The sequence below is a fragment of the Dipodomys spectabilis genome, unplaced genomic scaffold (assembly GCF_019054845.1).
Source record: "Dipodomys spectabilis isolate Male_0828 unplaced genomic scaffold, ASM1905484v1 ptg000049l, whole genome shotgun sequence".
In the NCBI taxonomy this organism is placed as follows: Eukaryota; Metazoa; Chordata; class Mammalia; order Rodentia; family Heteromyidae; genus Dipodomys; species Dipodomys spectabilis.
In genome coordinates this window covers 1,216,566-1,237,422 of record NW_024870726.1, presented here as the reverse complement: position 1 = coordinate 1,237,422, position 20,857 = coordinate 1,216,566, and the positions used below count along the sequence as shown (strand labels likewise).

General features: G+C 47.3%; 1 protein-coding gene across 1 annotated transcript in view; it reads left to right on the top strand.

Moving 5' to 3' along the window:
* The window catches only part of Asb18 (ankyrin repeat and SOCS box containing 18), a 58,785-nt gene that overhangs the window by 26,199 nt on the left and 11,729 nt on the right, over positions 1-20,857 (top strand). The window contains 2 exon segments of the mRNA XM_042678817.1: positions 17,801-18,218; positions 20,165-20,323. Coding sequence (XP_042534751.1) covers positions 17,801-18,218; positions 20,165-20,323 — 577 coding nt within the window.

The following is a 20,857-nucleotide window of genomic DNA, read 5'->3' as shown; positions in this document are numbered from 1 at the left end:
TGAATTCGCCAATTAAAAGAAAACGAACTGAGGACTGGATCAGAAAACAAGACCCATCCATCTGTTGCCTTCAGGAGACCCACCTCTCAGCCAAACATACAAACAAACTCAGAGTGAAGGGGTGGAAAAGGATCTACCAATCAAATTCCCCCAATAAGAAAGCAGGTGTAGCTATCCTGATATCTGACAAAATAAACTTTTCATTAAAATCAGTACAGAAAGACAAGGACGGACATTACATATTAATAAAGGGAACAATCCAAGAGGAGGATATAACCATCATCAACTTATATGCCCCAAATATCGGTGCACCCAGATATGTTAAACAAATGCTCTCAAACTTACAGAATAAAATAGATCCCAATACGATAATACTAGGAGACTTTAACACGCCACTCTCACCAAAGGACAGGTCTACCAACCAGAGGATTGGCAAAGAAGCTACCGAATTAAGTGAGGCCATACTTCAAGCGGAATTAACTGACATCTACCGAGTATTTCACCCTAAAACAACACAGTACACATTCTTCTCAGCAGCTCATGGAACTTTCTCCAAAATAGACCATATCATAGTTCATTCAAGGAACTTAAGCAAATACAAAGGGATCGACATAATCCCCTGTATCCTATCTGACCACAGTGGAATCAAGCTAGCTCTCAATAACAAAGCATACCGCAGAAATTTCTCTAATACATGGAAATTGAACAGCACACTCCTTAACAAGGCCTGGGTAACAGAAGAGATCAGAGAAGAAATAAAGCATTTCCTAGAACTCAATGAAAATGAAAACACCTCACAAAGAAACTTGTGGGACACAGCAAAAGCAGTCCTGAGGGGCAAATTTATTGCCCTCAGTGCCCACATCAAGAGAATGGAGACAGACCAAGTAAATAATCTCATGTTGCAACTAAAACAGCTAGAAAAACAAGAAAAAATGGGACCTAAAGCTACTAGACGAAGCCAGATAACCAAATTGAGAGCAGAGATTAACCAATTAGAAAATCAGAAAACCATAACCAAAATAAACCAAACAAAAAGCTGGTTCTTTGAAAAAATAAACAAAATTGATGGCCCGTTGGCAAGATTAATTAAAAAAAGAAGAGAGGAAACCCATATTAATAGGATTAGGGATGCCACGGGAAACATCACAACACGTACCCAAGATATCCAAACAATTCTAACAGACTACTTTCAAAAGCTATACTCTCTAAAGGAAGAAAATCTGGCGGAAATGGATGCATTTTTAGAGAAATACAAGTTACCCAAACTGAGCAAAGAAGAAGTTAACCAATTAAATAAGCCAATATCCTATAATGAGATACAGGAAGCTATCAAAAGTCTTCCAACAAAAAAAAAGCCCAGGACCAGATGGATTCACAGCAGAATTCTATAAGACCTTTAAAGAAGAACTAATACCCATACTCCTCAAGCTCTTCAGAGAAACAGAGAAGGAGGGAGCTATCCCAAACTCATTCTACGAAGCCAATATCACACTCATCCCCAAACCAGGCAAAGACCCAACCAAAAAGGAGAATTACAGGCCAATCTCCTTGATGAACACAGATGCAAAGATCCTTAACAAGATTCTAGCTAACAGAATCCAGAAACACATAAAAAAAATAATACACTATGATCAGGTAGGCTTCATCCCAGAGACACAGGGATGGTTTAACATACGTAAGTCAATAAATGTAATCCAGCATATCAACAGAGCCAAGGTCAAGAATCACATGATTATCGCCACAGATGCAGAAAAGGCCTTTGATAAAATTCAACATTCATTCATGCTAAAAGCTCTGGAGAAAATAGGAATAGAAGGAACATTTCTAAAAACAATAAAAGCCATTTATGACAGACCAATAGCCAATATTATACTTAATGGGGAAAAGCTACAACCAATCCTCCTAAAAACAGGAACAAGGCAAGGATGTCCACTGTCTCCACTCCTCTTCAACATAGTCCTAGAACCCTTAGCCAGGGCAATAAGGCAAGAAAAAGACATTAAAGGGATCCGCATAGGGAAAGAAGAAGTGAAACTATCCCTTTTTGCAGACGACATGATACTATACCTCCACGATCCCAAAAACTCCATCCCCAAACTTTTAGAAATCATAAGTCACTTCGGCAAAATAGCAGGATACAAAATAAACCCACAAAAATCAGTTGCCTTCCTATACACTGATAACGCACAGGAAGAGAGGGAAATAAAGGGAGCAACCCCATTCACAATAACCTCCCAAAAAATAAAATATTTAGGAATTAACCTAACCAAAGATGTAAAAGAACTATTTAATGAGAACTATAAAAAGTTAAAGAAAGAAATTGCAGAAGACACTAGGAAATGGAAAGACCTCCCATGCTCCTGGATAGGCCGACTTAATATAGTAAAGATGGTGATACTTCCAAAATTAATATACAAATTCAATGCAATTCCTATTAAAATCCCAATGACGTACATCACTGAAATACAGAAAACAGTCCAAAAATTTATATGGAACAACAAAAGACCTAGAATAGCCAAAACAATTCTAGGGGATAAAGACAATATGGGAGGGCTATCCATGCCGAACTTCAAACTCTACTACAGAGCTATAATCACAAAGACAGCATGGTACTGGCACAAAAACAGACCCGAAGACCAATGGAACAGAATAGAAGATCCAGATATAAATCCACAGGCCTACAGCCAGCTGATATTCGACAAAGGAGCCAAAGACATACAATGGAAGAAACACAGCCTCTTCAACCGCTGGTGCTGGGAAAACTGGGCAGCCACATGCAGAAAACTAAAAGTGGACCCCAGCCTATCACCATGCACCAACATCAACTCAAAATGGATTAAAGACCTTAACATTAAACCTGAATCTCTGAAACTACTGCAGGACAGAGTAGGAGAGACACTTGAACTAATAGGCACAGGAAGGAACTTCCTGAACAGAGTCCCAGGGTCACAACAAGTTGGAGAGAGACTCGACAAATGGGACTACCTTAAAATAAAAAGCTTCTGCACAGCTAAATCTATCGCAACTAAGCTAGAAAGACAACCAACTAATTGGGAAAAAATATTTACCAGCAATATATCAGACAAGGGGTTAACATCCTGTATATACAGGGAACTCAAGAAACTAATCCCTCCCAAACCTAACAAACCAATTACTAAATGGGCAAGGGAACTAAAGAGGGACTTCTCAAATGAAGAAATAAAAATGGCAAAGAAACACATGAGGAAATGTTCATCATCCCTGGTGGTGAAGGAAATGCAAATAAAGACAACCCTGAGATACCACCTTACCCCAGTCAGAATGTCCCACATCCACAAATCAGCCAACGACAAATGCTGGAGGGGATGTGGAGAAAGAGGAACCCTATTACACTGCTGGTGGGAATGTACACTTATACAACCACTTTGGAAAGCAGTCTGGAGGGTCCTTAGAAAGCTAAAGATTGACCTCCCTTATGACCCAGTCATACCACTTCTAGGCATCTACCCTGAACAACAGGAACCAATATACAAGGACACGTGCACCTCCATGTTTATTGCAGCACTGTTCGCAATAGCTAGGATATGGAAACAACCTAGGTGCCCCACCACAGATGAATGGATCCAAAAATTGTGGTATCTATACACAATGGAATATTATGCAGCCATTAGAAATGACAAAATAATGGCATTTGCAGGGAAATGGATGGAGCTAGAAGGAATCATGTTGAGCGAGGTAAGCCAAGAACGAAGAGATAAACGGTACATGGTCTCCCTCATAAGTGGATGCTAAATCCAAAAGGTTAGTGATACGACAAAACTAACAGGACTTAAGAAACAAAGAACTCCCGCTCATCTGGTTGAACCACTACTAAATATCCTCATGCTGCTGATCACAAATATGGTATATAACATGTGAACACTGTTATATATTACAGACTGTGGTAGACAATTTGCTCCAGGGAAGTTAGAATGAACTTGTGACTTTGAAATTATGTAATCATTTAATCACAATCAAAAAAAAAAAAAAAAAAAAAAAAGAACCTCGGGGAAGGGAGGGAGGGAGGGGATGGTAGGGGGAAAACAATGGAGGGGGTAACAATGTTCAAGAGGAAGTGTACTCATAACCTCACTCATGTAACTGTGACCCTCTGTATAGTAGCTTTACAATAAAAAAAAAAAAAAAAAAAATAAATCATCGTTATGTTAGACTACATTGTTCATTTTGCAGATGGTTAAGGAGTTTCCTAATAGCTTCCTAGATTTTTTTTTATTTTTAATTTAATCATGTGTTTGGAGGACTTACTTTATGACTTTACTCCTCATAAGCTTGAGGGTTAGATGGGCATCCATGGCTCAGTGGTATTTTTAGTTTCTCAGGAGCTGAGATCTGGAGGATCTCAGTTCGGAATCATCCTTGGCAGATGTCATCTAAGAGATTCCGTAGCCAATTAACCAGAGAAAAACTTGTCTGGATGCATGTTTCAAGCAGTAGAGTACCAGCCAGATAAGCAAGACAAATGAGCATGCAAGGCCCCAAGTTCAAGTCCCAGGACCAGTTTTTTAAAAAAATGAGACTTACTTTAGAATTCAAAATATGCCTCTTGGTAAAGGTTTTGTGTGTACTCTGCAGGCTGTACAAGTGTTCTGCAAAAGTTGAGTATGGCAAGCTGCCTAGTAGTGTCAAGGTCCCCTTATCCTCACATTCTTTACATTTGTGAAACAAAAGCTATTAAAAAGAGCCACTATATGCACTAACTATAAATATGGAGGTGTGTTTCTCTTCATTGCACTGTTAAGGTTTGGTTTGGGGAGTGTTTTTGGTTTGGGGTTTTTTTTTTTAGTATTTTGAAACTCTATTATTAGTCTCATAAATGTTTAGTGCTGTTGTTACATCTTCTGCAGAGATGACCTGTTGTATCTTTGCAACACAGTATTCTTAATCTCTAGTAATATTTTTTATTATAACTTCTCTTGATTAGCATTAGCATTGTCTACTTTTTCTCATTTGCGTTGGTTATTTATTGCTATGTAACAAATCAGCACCCACTTAAAGACATAACTCACATGTTTATTACAGTTTCTGTGGGTGAAGAGTCTGCTAGGGCTTGGATTGTTTTCTGTTTCTGGGCTTCTCACAGATGCAGACTAAGTGGAAACAAGTCTAGGACTCATCTGAAACGTCAGCTGCATTTGCATCTACAACCACTCCCCATGGTTATTGGCAGAATTCAGTTCCTCAAGGACCATTGGACTGAGGATCTTAGGTCCTTATGAGCTATTAACGCAAGGCCATCTGTTTTCCTTGGCAGTCTTAGCCCATACCTCCTCCTATGATGAAATGACTTAGATAAGGTAGAAATACTTTTCTGGAAGCTGAGAAGTCCAAGATCAGGGGCTTTTAGCTTCGCCACATGGTAAAGGCTGCTCTCCACTTCCACCTTCTTCCTTCCTGCTGCCCCTGCACTGGCAGAGAGGGAGAACAAAAAAAAATTTATTAGCATAAATTAATTGTACAAAGGGTTTCCCTGTGATATTTACATACATGTATATGGTGTGTTTTGGCCAAATCCATACCCTCTGTTTTTACTCTTTCTTAATCTGCCTTCCTCTTCCCCCTTGTTTCAAGAATTTAGTGGGCTGGGAAGGTGGCTCAGTGGTAGAGCGCATGCCTTGCATGCCAGAGGCCCTGGGTTCAATTCCTCAGCACCACATAAGCAAAAAGAAAAAAGTCAGAAGTGGCGCTATGGCTCAAGTGGTAGAGCGCTAGCCTTGAGCTGAAGAGCTGAGGGACAATGCCCAGGCCCAGAGTTCAGGCCCCATGACCAGACCCAAAAAAAAAAAAAAAAGAATTTAGTGGGTGTTATTACATTGTTCATATATATATAATATTATATACATTATATTATATATCATGTAATTCTATAATATTCCCCACCCATCACCTTCTTCTTTCCTTCTTTTCCATGTGTTGATTACACATATACACACACACACAAACACACACACACACAGCGTCTCCCTTTTACAATCGTGTCATATTATCTTTAGGCCTTAATTCTGAATAGGTGCAAAAGCATGCGATACTTGTTTTACTTGGTTGATCTTGCTTAACAACATCCACTCTTCTTTATAGGTAGAATAATACTCCACTGTGTACACGCATCACATTTTTCCATCCAAGTATCGGTTGTTGGGCCCCTAGGCTAGTTCCATATCTTGGGCTGTTATAAACAGCAATGCAGGTATTGCTCTTGTAAGTTGGTTTACATCCCTTTGGATATATGACCAAGAGGAGCAGGCTCATGTGGCATGTGGCAGTTGTACTTTTGGAACCTCTGTGCTGATTTTCACAGTGGCAATAACACTCCTTGACATTCCCACCAACAACAGATGAGTGTTCCTTTCCCTTCCCCTTGTCCTTGCCAGCATTTGTCATCATTTGTTTTCTTCATGAATGCCATTCCAACTGGGATGAGATGCAATCTTAGTGTCATCTCAATTTTTATTTCCTTTATGGCTAAGAACGTTGAACATTCCATCATGCATTTATTAGCCACTTGTATATCTTTTGAGAACTTTCTTTTTTTTGGGGGGGGGGGGTCCAGTCATGGGACCTGAACTCTGGGCCTGGGCGCTGTCCCTCAGCTCTTCAGCTCAACACTAGCGCTCTACCACTTGAGCCACAGTGCCACTTCTGGCTTTTTGCTTATGTGGTGCTGAGGAATCGAACCCAGGGCCTCAGGCATACAAGGCAAGCGCTCTACCACTGAGCCACCTTCCCAGCCCCCTTTTGAGAACTTTCTGCGACATGTGGCTCATTTGCCCATTTATTAACTGGATTTTATTAATTGGGTTATGTGTTATTTTATCTGTGTAATGTTTTGCATTCTTTGTGTAATCCAGATATTAATCCTTTATCCATCAAAGAGATAATGAAGGGTCTCCCCCATTCTGTGAGTTGTCTCTTGATTCTATTCATTGTTTCCTTTGCTGTGAGGAAACGATAACTTAATGCAGTCCCATTTGTCAATTCTGTACTCTTCTGAGTTACTGGCATCTGTCAGGAAGTTGTTGCCTCCACCTACATCTTTTCATGTTTCCCTAGGCTTTCACACAATCGCTTCCAGCAGGCCTTCCATTGCCGGTTTTTGTCTACCTTGGATTGATTTTAGTATAGGGCAAGGGAAAGATCTAGTTTTGGTTTTCTGCATGTGGATATCCAGTTTTCCTAACACCACTTGTTGAAGAGACTGTTTTTTCCTCAAACTGTTTTCAAAGAGCACTGATAATTCCCTCCTTGAGGGGTTATGACCTCCTTACTTCCTAAGTTCCACCTCCTCTTAATACTATTGTATTGAGGGTTGCATTTCAGCAAATACTTGAGACATATCCCTTACCCCATGGACCTCTCTATGGTGATTTGCTTCATCTATGTGTGTGAACTGAAACAACAATACAACAGAGGCTCTGCTAGAAATACAGACATGACAATTTTTTGTAATCTGCTCACGGAATGACCTCTTATCATCTTTGTCAGAATCTATTAGCTAGAATTAAGTCAGAGATCCCAGATCCCTTCCAGGGGAAAGATACAGGCATGAGTACTTAAAGGTGAGAACCAGACTTACACTTTCACCTTATTTATGTATAGACACAGTGTGACTAGATCCCACTTTTTAATCCAGTCTAACAGCTTCTACCTTTTAATTTGTTGTTTAGATCATTTATATTTAATGTAACTTTTGATATGCTTAGCCTCAAAGTAAATATCTTGCCCTTTATTTTCTATTTGGTTTGGCTATTATTTGTTCCACATATCTTCCTTCCCTGCTTTCTATGCTGAGTATTTTTTCATGAATTCATATGATCATCTTTTGGCACATGAAAGGTAACTTTTCTTATGTTGCCATAGTTTAGGATATACAATATACATCTTTACCTTGTTGCAGTCTGCTATCAGTAAAATTCATGTGTAGTAAGAACAATCATGTAACAACTGACTAAGAGGAGAGAATAACAAAAGTTAACTTTAATCTGCTAAAAGTTGATATTTATTACTGGTTTTAAGCAATTTGATGTGCCTTTGTGTTTTATCTATAGGTTTATACTTTTCATCAAATTTAGAAAAAAAATGTTGTCAATTATTTCTTCACATGTGTAACACCCCCCTTGTGTTGTCAGATTCTTTGTCACTGTGCAAATGCCTGACCAAAACAACTTGTATGACAGGAAGAGTTTATTGGGTCTGGTCTCAGAGGTTTTAGTCCAAGGTCATTTGGATCCATTGGCTGGCTTCAAACAGTGATCCTCCAGACTCCAGACTTCTGAGTAGTTATGATTACAGGCCTCAGCAACATGCCGGAGAAGTTCTTTTTCTGGTCTTGTCTGGTCGGTGGCCTAAAAGTCTTCTGTATGCAGATAACTTATCTTTCTCAGATTTGGGAAATTATTTACTATTAGTTTACTCAAATAAATTATGCCTTTAGCTTGCACCTCTTCTCCTTCTATATCCATGAGTCATAGGTTTGGTCTTTTTGACAGTATCCGACTTTGAACTCAGTAACTTGGGTTTGTTAGACTGATTTGATACTGCTGAGCCATGACTGCAGTCCTGTTTTCACTGGTTATTTTGAGGATAGGGCCTTGCTTCTTGCCCAGGCACACTCATGAGCCATAATGCACCTACTCTGAGCTTCCCATTATAGCTGGGATTACAGACATGACACTGCACCCAGCCTTCCATCCATGAACATGGATCCTTGTGGTCTTTTCTGCCTAAGATAGCTGGGATGTTTTTCATTTGGCTTTATCTAAATGTTCTAGTCCATCTACCTTACCTTCAAGTCCTGATATTCAATCTCCAGCCTGATTCAAATTATTGATGTGGCTTTCAACTGAGGTTTTTAGCTTTTTATTTCCAGAATTCTAATTTTACCATGTTTCAGTATTTCTAAATTTTTACTGAATTCCTCCTTTATACATTGCATTATCCTCATTATTTCATTCTGCTGTTGATTTATATTCTTTTTGCATTCATTCAGGTATTTTATGTGTCCTCTTTAATTTCAGTGGTCATTCTTTCTTTTTTCTTTCGTGTGTGTGTGTGTGTGTGTGTGTGTGTGTGTGTGTGTGTGTGTGTGTCATGGGGATTGAATTCAGGACCTGAGCACTGTCCCTAAACTTGTCTGCTCAAGGCTAGTGCTCTACCACTTTAAGTCATAGCACCACTTCCAGTTTTCTGGTGACTAACTGGAGATAAAAGTCTCATGGACTTTTCCTGCCTGGACTGGCTTTGAACTGTGATCCTCAGATCTCAGCCTCCTGAGTAACTAGGATTACAAGTGTGAGCCACCAGCACCCAGCTTTCAGGGGTCATTCTTATGATCGTCCTCTTGAATTCATTGTCTGGGATTTCATTCCTTTCATAATCACTAGAGTCCATCAGTGTGGACTTTTAGAGGAATGCTGATGCTCCTTTTTGTATATTTCATGTGTCTACATTGGGATATGTACATTGGAGGCCAAGTCACTGGGCGATTCAGAGCCCCTCCCCACACAGCCTTTCATCTGAGATACTCTCAATGTCATGCAGGATGGGGTAGGAGCAGTTTCTCACAATTGCACTGAGATATAGCCGATAGCTATTCACCCACATCCTCAGGGTGCCAAGCCAATGCCCCACAGCACTCAGAGAAAAGAAAACTAGTTACCATCCCTTGTACTTCTTGTCTGCTGTATATGGGAGGAGGGAAGGATGGCCAAGGGGCCGTGTCTCAAGGACGCTTTTACTTTTCAAGCTTCCCTTCCTTGTGTATCAGGAGCTGTTTCTGACATCGGGGAACTTTTCAGACTATTGGCTGGTTAGGTTCCCACTTGCTCCACAAGTCCCTGCAATGTGTGCCTCCAGGGACACAAGCGTACAAGACTACAGGTATAACCAAATGTGCCAGAAGTGGCAGGAGCAGAGAGTGTTGAGTTCTGCCCTATCAGGAGAGAGACAAACAGCTTGTCTCTCATCTCAGTGCATCGAGACCAGGTCAGCGGCTCACACCCCATCAGATAGAGCAGATGGGAAATCATGGGATTTATCGGACCTGAGCTCAAAGCTCAGAGCCACTTGGAAGCAAACAGGTGCAGCTGGGAGGCAGCTTCTGGAGGCCAAGCATTCTGCCAGCCACAAGACCAGTGCTTTGTGCCTGAGGTTACCCACAGGTGATGAGGGACACTTGTGGGAGAAGTGGTCAGATTCAAATCATGTCTACAGTTTGTTGCTCTGGACCAAGAATGATTTTTTTAATTTAGGCAAAGGCTCTATAATGATACAAGAAAAAGAAAAAAGAAAAAGCTAGCAAAAGTGTACTAGGAACTCTCTCTTCTTTCTAGCTCTACAACTTTTCTGTAAATCTAGAATAATTTAGAGCTTTGTCCTAGTTCCTAAATTTTTTTTTACTAAGAATAAGGATTCAAGCTGGATGCTGGTGGCTCACGCCTGTAATCCTGGCTACTCCAGAGGCTGATATCTGAGGATTGTGATTCAAAGCCAGCCCGGGCAGGAAAGTCCATGAGACTCATATCTCCAATTAACCACTAGAAAACTGGAAGTGGCGCTGTGGCTCAAGCACTTGCCTTGAGCTGAAGAGTGCAGGGACAGCACCCAAGTCCTACCAAAAAAAGAAAGACGGAAGGAAAGAAAGAAGAGAGAGAGAGAGAGAGAGAGAGAGAGAGAGAGAGAGAGAGAGGAAGGAAGGAAAGAAGGAAGGAAGGAAGGAAGGAAGGAAGGAAGGAAGGAAGGAAGGAAGGAAGGAAGGAAGGAAGGAAGGAAGGAAGGAAGAAAGGAAGGAAGGAAGGAAGGAAGGAAGAAAGGGAGAATTCAGCACCATGTGTAATGATGCTGGTTCATAGGACAGACCACCAGCCTCACATTCAGGCATCATAGGACTCCAGACCAGTGTGGGCCACTAGCTCTGCCTAGCTTATGTGCTGGGTAGTAGAAACTAATTTCTTGGCTTCCACTGGTTTTCTCGGCAATCATAGAGATCCGGGATATGGTTTAGTAAGGATTTTGAAAATGTGCTAGTAGTAAAGTAAGGGTTTTTAACTCTCTTTTCTACTTTCCTATTGCTCCTCCTCTGCCTTCTTTGCAGCCTTGTTTTTCTCTCCTGTGTTTCTCTCTGTGTGAGTCTTTTCCTTTGACTGTTTCATTCAGCAGTCTTGACTCATTTGAATTCTAGTTGTCGGGGGAAAAGTGTTGGTTAAGTGATAGACAAACCTGAAGATCAACAGAAGTAGGAGGTAGCTGACTTACAACCCCTGTGAAATCAATGGTGGGAGCTAGGGGGAAATGTTGGCAGGACCTGCTGTACAACTCTACAATAACATCGATGACTACCTTGAAGGATGAAAAGTTAATAGATGTCAGGAAGGACTTCAGGGTCTGATCAGGCTTTTCAGCTCTAAAGAGTCTCCTGAAAGTTACACTCTGAGGAGGTCTGGCTTCAGGGAGTCTAAACATTATCACTTTGACAAGAAAGAGCTACCTTCTCCGGAATCTTTTTATACATAGTCGATTTTAGGTCATCCTTAATTTTTTTTACCTCCCAGTAGAGAGGGGGTCGCTGACCTACATACAGAGCCATTTCATTTTCTTACTCTGATGACAATGGTCTCTACACCGAGGGACCCAACTCTGCACCTGCCCCCTTTAGTTTGGCAATTCTCCATGGGCGAAAGGACTTTAAAACCTTTGAGTCTCAGAGTTCCTGGGATTACAAAAAAATTATCTGTGCCTCCTTCTAACCAGCAAGCTTCAGAATTCAGAATTCAACACACAAAAAGGGCTATCAGTGCTTTAATCTAGGAGCTTTTTGAAGAGATTTTTTTCCCTCCCAAAAAAAGAGAGAAAATTTCCAGTAAAGTTACCATGCGCACATTAGCAGCCTGCATGCCAGCCTCGCCCTATTTATTACCAGATCCCTGTCTTTGACCTTTTCCTTTTTACATTCTGAGATAATTAAAACGAGAAGAGAATTTGTTGAGCTCCAATTCTAGGGCTGTCATGATTCAAGCAAAAGTCAAGATAACTTGCTTCCTTCTGGAAACATGTTGAATACAAAGTGCGCACGTTCGCGTTTTTGTCCCAAGATGTCAATTCAACCAAAAGGAACCAGGAATTCAATCCAACCAGTTGGAACCATGAATGCAGCTAATTATTTTTGAGACAGAAAAGTCACAGAGGAAAATCATTAGACAATTCTTTTCTAGTTCTGACCCAGCAGGTTGAAGCCCTGAGAGAAATGAGTGGGAGTGGAGGTTTGGCTGCAGAACCCCCAAGCTCTGCAGAACCCTGCAGAGCTCAAGGTCCCGGTCCAAATGGCACAGTACATACACGTGGCTGGCGCACATCTCCTGGCCTGCTTTAAATCCCTCAAGATGACTTACAATGCCTAATGCAATGCAAGTGTTATGTCAGAGTCATTTGCTAAGATGTTTAGGGAATGACGAAGGGAAAGTCTATACAAATTTGTACAAATATTTTTTTCAATTATTTCCAACCCATAGTTGGTTGGCTCTGTGAGTGAATATGTATGGGTATTGAAAACCATGTTGACTTTTTTTTTCCTGCTAATTCTGGGGCTTGGACTCAGGGCCTGGGCATTGTCCCTGAGCTTCTTTTGCTGAAGGCTAACACTCTACCACTTGAGCCACAGTGCCACTTCCAGCTTTTTCTGTGTATGTGGTACGGAGGAATCGAACCCAGGACTTCTTGCATGCTAGGCAAGCACTCTTCCACTGAGCCACATTCCTAGCCCTATGTTGATTTTTTTCTGAAGCAAAAAAAATAAATAGATAACTTGCCCTCTGCCCTCTGCTCAGGATATAAGCATCAGTAACTATTGAGACTCTTGACACCAACCCCAGCAGCCTTCTGATGTGCCAGGCTCACAAGCAGTGTTGCATAACCCAGAACACAGCCACTCCCACCCCATCCCAGATAAGAACCTGACTTACTTTCCAGGTAGGCAGGAGGAAAGCATGTCTAGCACAGCAGATGTTTAAAGTCTATGAGAAAACATTAAAGAAAGAGGTGTGAGGGCAGGGAATGTGGCGTAGTGGTAGAGTACTTGTTAATGCATGAGGCCCCGGATGTAACTTCCTGTAATTCCACTCTTAGGATTCTACCTAGGGCTGCACAGGAAGACTAATGAAAAAACAAACAAACAATTTTGGAAGCTCCATTTGGAGAGTCAATGTGCAAAACACTCAGCCGGGTACCAGTGCTCATGCCTGTAATATTAGCTATTCGGGAAACTGTGATCTGAGGATCACAGTTCAAGCCAACCTAGGCAGAAGAGTCCATGAGATCCTTATCTCCAATTAAACACCAAAAAGCCAGAAGTGATCTGAGCTGCGGCTCAAGTGCAGAGTGATACTTGGGCAAAAAATCTCAGGGACAACACCCAGGCCCTGAGTTCAATACAAAAAGCAGGACACTCCAACCTCCGTGCTATCTATCAGTAGTGCTGGGGCTTCAGCTCAGAGCCTTGCACACTCACTTGGCTTTTTCACTTGCGGCTGGCATTTTACCACTTGAGCCACAGCTCCACACTGGGTTTTTGCTGTTTACTTGGAGATAAGAGTCTCCCTGAGCTTCCTGCCCAAGCTGGCTTCCGACCGCAATCCTCGGATCTCAGCCTCCTGAGGAGCTAGGATTGCAGGTGTGCGTGACTAGTGGAGCCTGGATTTCCTCGTAGGGTGTGTCGATGCAGTTGAGTGTGACTCGGCAGTGCAAACAAGAATGACTTCTCCCACACTCATAGCAGTGGGGATGAATATCAAAACATGTTGAGCAAAAGAAGCCTGGCACAGAAGCTTAGAGAACTGCAGGAAAGACAATACTACACTCGGGAGGGAAAGCAGAACGGCGGTTGCGTGTGGTGAGGGCCGGGTGGCAGTGAGTGGAGGGCTGGGTAGTGAGAGGGAGACACTTTAGAGCTCCACCCTAACCCACCGGACTGCGTGATGCATGCCAGCCCTCTGTGCACGCGTGCACTCTTTGTCAAATTCCATTCAAGTGCACTCTCAAGCCCTGTGCAGCTCTCTGTGAGCAAATGTGGCTCTACTTTGAAAAGCATTGAAACCAAGGGAAAAGAGAGATGGGATAGGCTCTTCTATCTTGTTGGAGACAGGAACACCAGTGACGCTTCCTGAAGGTCAAATGTTGAGTAGAGGATATGCAGACAAGCCGCAGAGCTGACCTCCAAAACCTTGTTCCCTCTATTGTGTCTCTGCTAAAGTTCCATTTGCATCCTGGGATCTATTTCCCCAAGGTGTCCTCATCTGCTGCAGCCATCCACCACCAGAAAACACATTGTGGTCATTATTTCCACAAACGAGCCCATGGTGCTGGAAACCTCACACAGATGTCCCTCTCAGTCTCCCCTTCTCCTGGAGGTGTTATCCATTCATGTTGGCCATTGCCTCTGTATGCATTCATGCGCAAGCGTCTTGGGGCTCAGCCCAGACGGTCACGTGCAAGAGTCTCGGAGCTCAGCATCTCTGGAGGAAGGCTCAAGGCTCAAGCCTGGTTCTCTACCCCTTGAGCCAAAGCTCCACTTCTGGCTTTTTGTTGATTAATTGGAACTAAGAATCCCGTGGACTTTTCTGCCTGAGTTGGCTTCAAACTGATCCTCAGCTCTCAGCCTCCTGAGTAGCTAGGATTATAGGTGTGAGCCACTGGCATCTGGCCACACCTTTGTTTGCCTGGGTGTCCAGAGAACCTTATCAATGCCAAAGCACTGTGTTGGTTTTCCCTCCTGCCTGCAATTCTACAATGAAAGCCATTTCTCAGTGTAAGAAAGCATGAAAGTTTAGCCAGTGGTCTTCACTAAGAATAAAAAGGGCATCTCAGCCATCAGGAGGATGGACCAGTGCTTCCGTCTTGAAAGACAGCTGAGCAGCCCACCATGAGCACGGCAGGCTGGGGACAGGGAAAAGAAGATGTGGCTGCAACTCTTTGGAGAATGAGCTGCTAAAACTAGAGGAGGAGGAGGAAGAGGAGGAGGAGGAAGAGGGAGGGGGAATGTTTAGTCATTGTTTTTGAGGCTCAGCAGTAAAAATGAGGTGGATCCCTTGATTTTTAGCCTCCTGCTGCACTGTTTTAAGTTCCTTCCAAAGAGCCAGGCGGAAGCACATGGAAGCACTCGTAAGATTCCTGTCCTCCCTTAGCTGGAGGCCGGCCGGGAGGCTCTCATGCCACCCTGCACTTGTGTGTAAAGATCTTCTGCTCATGACGCCCCGCTTCTCTAAATACTGCAGAGGTAAAGGAGGGGGGGGGAGGGGCTCTAAGAAGAAACAGAAAAGGATGTCCGGCTGCTGCCACCAGCTCTGTAACCTCCATGGTCCCTGATACAATCCCGAGCCCCAATAGCAATCTGGGGACATGCTGAGAAATTCATTCGTTCAACACACATTTGGGGAATACCAACACTGAGACAGGCATGGCTCTAGACCCCAAGAACCAGACACAGGAAAGCCTCCATTTCTATGCTCAAGAAGCAATAGGAGAATTAAAAGTGTCAATGTAAGCGTGTATGGCGTGCCAAGAGTTCTGACTGGACACTGCCAGACAGGCCAGGGCAACCCAGAGGTGAGGCTGCTCCGCCTGGGGCCCTGGAAAGGCTGCGGGAAGAAGCAGAAGGATCAGCAAGGACGGAAGGAGAAAGCAGAAGGACCAGCAGGAAGGACGGAGGGAGGAAGCAGAAGGACAGGTAGGAAAGGCAGAGGGAGGTGCAAGAGGCAGGCACACACACACACCATGGCATGTGGACTGCTTGGAACCACACCTGGCCAGGTAGAGCAAAGGCCCTCAGTGGAGCCTTGGCAGGTGAAGACCATAGGCCCTCCCCTCCTCCCTAACGCCCTCCCCTGTGTCCTGGGAAAGGGGCAGGCAGTGGGAGGCGTTGTTAGCTTTAAAGCAGACTTGGTTGGCTGGTTCACACTGGAGGGGATCTTTCTGGGTGGTGTGGGCCTCGCTGAGGGGAACCGTGGATAAATCAGGGGCTTATGAGCACTCAAACAAGAAACCACCTGGCTTCTCAAGAGACCCATGACCATGGGAATGAAAGAAGGAAGCCATTACATGATGGTTAAAGAGATGGCACCCCTGGAGCTGGCTGCTCACCCCTGCCATTGCAGCTACTCACAAGGCTGAGATCTGAGGATCAAGGTTTGAGGCCAACCAGAGCAGAGAAGCCCAAGAGATGCCATTGCCAAAATCACTAGCAAATGCTAGACTGGAGGAATGGATCAGTTGGTAGAATGCCAGCCAAGCAAGCAAGCCAAGTGAGCACCAGTGCTGCCCCCCAAACTAAAGACAGCACCAAGGAGGCCAGAAGTTCCCCTGGGTCCCCTCTGAGTCCTTGTGGCAGGGGATGAGTAATAGCAAATTAAGATTAATTAGACTTTGCCAGAGAACCACGCAGACATCCAGACAGAGAACAAAGAAAGGTTTACTGCTGAGGGAAAGGGGACCAGCAAGACCCCTTCTCACAAGGGAGGAATGAAAAGAAGCACTGGCTATTGTCTGGGGTGACCTATATAACCTAGGAGGCTGAGGAGGGGCTGGAAGGGGCTAGGAGGTGGAGACCCCGGTGTGGATGTGTGGGCCAGGGGCTTCATCATGGTGAACTAGCATTGATGGCTGCTGTCCATGTAGTAGATCAGGGGCTCTGCAGCTGCCCAGACCTGAAGGTCACTCTAAGGGGCTCTTGCTGCCTTCTATGGTGGTAGCTGCTCCAGAGAAGTGCCATCCCAAGGTAGAGGGGTTGGAGGCTGATTATTTACTACCTTTACTACATGGTTCTGGATTTGCCTAGGAAGGGAGCATGCCCCACTGTGGAGAGGGGAAGGGGTGGACTAAGCTGTGGGAAGGGAGCTCATTTCGCTAACAATGAGAGACAGGAGGACAGAGGACAGGCCAAGGGCAGTGTGGGGGAAGGCCTGGGCTCCCCGTGGTTAAACACAGGGGAGATGGAGCGGCATGGCTTCCCACAGGTGCAGACAGACTCCTCTGCAGGAGGCAGGCGGGCGAGGGAGACCCAGGAGCCCACTCTGGAAGGGGCAGGAGGGGAGGAGAGCGGGCCGGAGGTCTGCACCCCGCAAGGCCGGTCCCTGGCGGGCCTGGGGCCTCCACACGGGCTCGCAGGCTGCGGGCTGGATCTCCCACCACGGGCCGGGCTAAGAGGCCCACCCCACCCTCCAGGGCCAGATGTGGCGCTGGCTGGGCTCCGGACCGGCCGAGGACGTGTTTCCCGGGGAGACGCCGGGGCCTGGGGTTCAGGGTAGCCTCGGATCCCGTGGTGGACCCGCAGGTGGCAGGTGGACACCCAGCCCTGGTCTCCGGGAGACAGCTGGACGTCCGATCGGGACCAGGCCCCAGCTCCGGTGGCCCGGCTGGAGCCAGGGGAGGCCGCCGCCAGCTTCCCGGAAGCCAGCCTTTTCCGGGGGAAGTGCAGGCCCCCTGAGAAGAGCCTGACCCCCCCCCACGCGCGCGCGCGCGTACACACACACACACGCAGGATACCCCGGATGCAGTGCCCAGACCTCGAGCCCCCACCCGCGCCCCAACCCAGGCAGTGTCCTCCGGACAGACAACGTGGCGGCCGCAGGACGGTTCCGGGGCACCGGGGCGCCGGTCCTGGGTTGACCGCGGGGCCTGCGCCGTCCCTCAACTTTGTTTTTTGCTCCAGGCTGGGCGCTCTACCCCTTGGGCCACAGCTCCGCCTCCAGTTTGGACGGCTAATTCGCCGGCTTCCCAGCCCGGGACCGGGACCGGCTTCACACCGCCCTCCTCCGGCGGGCGGCGCGGGCGGCGCGGGCGGGGACACGCCGCTGCACGGGGCCGCGCGGCGCGGGCTCGACGAGCGCACACGCGCGCGCACGCGAGGAGCCACCGAGGCGAGACGGCGCTGAGCGCGGCGTGCGGCGCGCCCCGCGGGCCCGACGAGCGTGCGCGCGGCCGGCGGCTGTGCGCGCTGCGGCGGGCGCGCGCGCACCACGGGCCCTGGCGGGCCTCCCGCAGCGGCACGGCGCCGACGTGCGCGCGCTCGATGACGCGGGGGCGGGGCGAGGGGGGGGGCCTCGCGCCGCGGGCCCGCGCGCTGCGGACGGTCGCCTGCGCGCTCGTGGCCGCGCCGCAGCGCACGGCGCAGGCGCCGCTCAGCCTGCCGTCGCGCCGTGAGGCCCGACGCCCTCCCTGAGGTAAGCACGCGCCCCGGGGGCCGGGCAGCTCCCCGCGGAGCTCGGGTCCAGGCACCCCGGGGCAGACCCTGGGGGCGGGCGGCCCTGCGCTCGGACACTTTCCCCGCGGGCCCCCAGGCCGCTGGTCCTCAGACGCCCGCGTTGAGGACCGAGGCCTGGGCGGCCGTGGGGGCGCGCCCGGCCCGGGTGCCGTGGCAGCCGTCCAGACCCCGCCCTGCCCGCGGGCCCGCTGGAGAGGCCCCGCGCCCCGTGCGCGTGCCCTTCCTGCCTGGAGACCCTCCCCTCCTCGGGTGGGGTGACTTCCGCCGCACCACCACCGGAAGCAACCCAGGGCCTCCCACCCGGCCTTTGGTCCGGAAGGAAACCGCCACTTCGCGCGTGTGCAAGTCCCGGCCGCGGCCCTCACTGGCACTGCCGTGGGGGGGGGGGGGGCGCGGCAGGTGCCCTGACCCCTGACCCCGCCCTGCCCCTGCCCCGCCAGGGGAACCCCGCTGCAAGCTTGACTCTGAGCCCCTCGCTCGCTACCTTTCCACCCGTCTGGCAGATCTAACCTGAAAGAGTCGTGATGGAGAATAAGGATTTCCCATTAGAAAAAATATATACCCGAAAGGCTGAAAAAGTTTCTAGAAGAAATGTGTCCCCCAGATGTTGCTTGGATTAAGAAGTTTCCGTCCTCCCCCCCCCCCAAAAAAAAAGATTTGGTTAAAGAAAACCATTCCCTTAGGGGTAAAACTTCAATGTTTTAATTTTAAAACCTGCCGTTGTCATCCAGTACACACCAGTCGTGTTCCCCCTCCCCCCAAGAAAACCAATAATCTTGACATAGGAAGTTTTGAACAAGCTCTGAGAAGCTGTTGTCCGGTGGAACAGAGTTCTAGATGGTCTGAACTAGTGAGAGTCACACGCTCCTCTCAAATGCAGTCAGGGTCAAATGTCTAGAAAAGGCAAGGCATTTCATGTCAGCCCAACACGATGACTCTTTTCTGACTGTGTCCCTCGTGGCTCTTCCGTGACACTCTACAAGGACCCCGCTTTCACCCCAGAAAGGGGGAGACACCAGCCTTCTTCATCCCCAAGAGTCACCTCCTTTATTCCTGCATGACCTCCAAATTCTCATTACTAGCAGGCTTGGTCCACCCTTCTGTGTCGGCATTACACCAGGATGCACATTTCAGCCACCTCTGCACACGAAGAGCAGAGAGGGAGGTAGGCTTCACACAACAGGATGAGTTCAAGTGGAAAATATATATCAGAGGTGGTTTCTTTTAAGAATATAAAAGAGGCAGGCACCAGTGGCTCAGGCCTGTAATCCTAGCTACTCAGGAGGGTGAGATCTGAGGATTTTGGCTTAAAGCCAACCCAGACAAGAAAGTCTGTCAGACTTTTATCTCTGATAAATGAGCAAAAAGTTGGAGGTAGAGCTGTGTCTCAAGTGGTAGAGTGCCTGCCATGAGCCAGCAAGTGGGAGAGTGAGGCCCTGAGTTCAAGCCTCAGCTCCAGCACACAAACACACACAGAGTTCGCCTCTTGAAGTAGTGACTGGAAACAGCCCTTCGTTAGGGTGACCTCCGTGTCACGTTAATAGAGGCCCCCCACGGGCCTCATCCCTGGGGCCTGGTATCTGTCTGCCGGACCTTGAGATGAGGGACAAGGCATAGAGTGCCCTCTAGGGCTTCAGCAGCTCTAAGTGAGTGGATTAGTGGAGGAGGGCGTCACAGCAAGGCCACACGGAACATTGACCCCTGAAGGTTGCGGTGATTCTTTGAGACATCCTAACATCTTCCGGCTTTCACCAGAGATCATTGGCTACTGTGCCCTTCTCACCTTTAGTAGAAATTTGTGGAGGGAATGTAAGTAATCGCAATGACTTGGGTTCTGTCTCTGGACAGTGACTGCCTCGCACTGACACCCCCCACCTCTAGGGGCGCCCTCGCGCCTGACCAGGAGCCGAGGCGGGGAGCGACACCCAGGGAAAATCCTCCAAACCCAATTAGACATGCCTATGACATTCCCACCTAGTCTCCAGCAACGAGAAAAAAACCACTGGGGACCCCCAGGCTGCTTGCTCAACCACACAGGAGGTGAGGGGCTAAGAACAAGCCGGGCCCGGCCGCCTGGGGGGGCCAGCCCGAAACGCAGCCAGACAGGCTGCAGGCACCAGAGCCAGTGGAGCTCCAGCCACCAGGACCGTCGCAGCACACAGCAGCCCATCTGCAAGCAGATGTGGAGAGACACCCCTGGAGCTCAGACGTATTGAGAAAAAAGGTCTCCCAGCGAGCCCGTGACATGAATCACAGCTCCCCCAGCCCAGACAAAGGAGCCATCACCAGCTCCACCGCTCACAGTCTGCCGGCACAGTGTCAGGCTTGGAAGCCACCTGCAGGCAGTGCCAAGCCTTTCTGCCCAGCTGGCCACTAGTGTGCCTCGGAGGCTGAGGCCCCGAGTCCAATTCCAGAAGCTGTCAGGACAGACAGGTTCAGGCCTGGGCAGTGCGGTCTCGGGGTGGGAGGAGCACCACAGTGAGTCCAGCCCTGCCACCAGCTGACCTCGCGGCTGGAATCCACAGCTTCCTGCTCAGTCTGATCTCTTCCTCCATGGCTGGAAGAGGGAGTCAT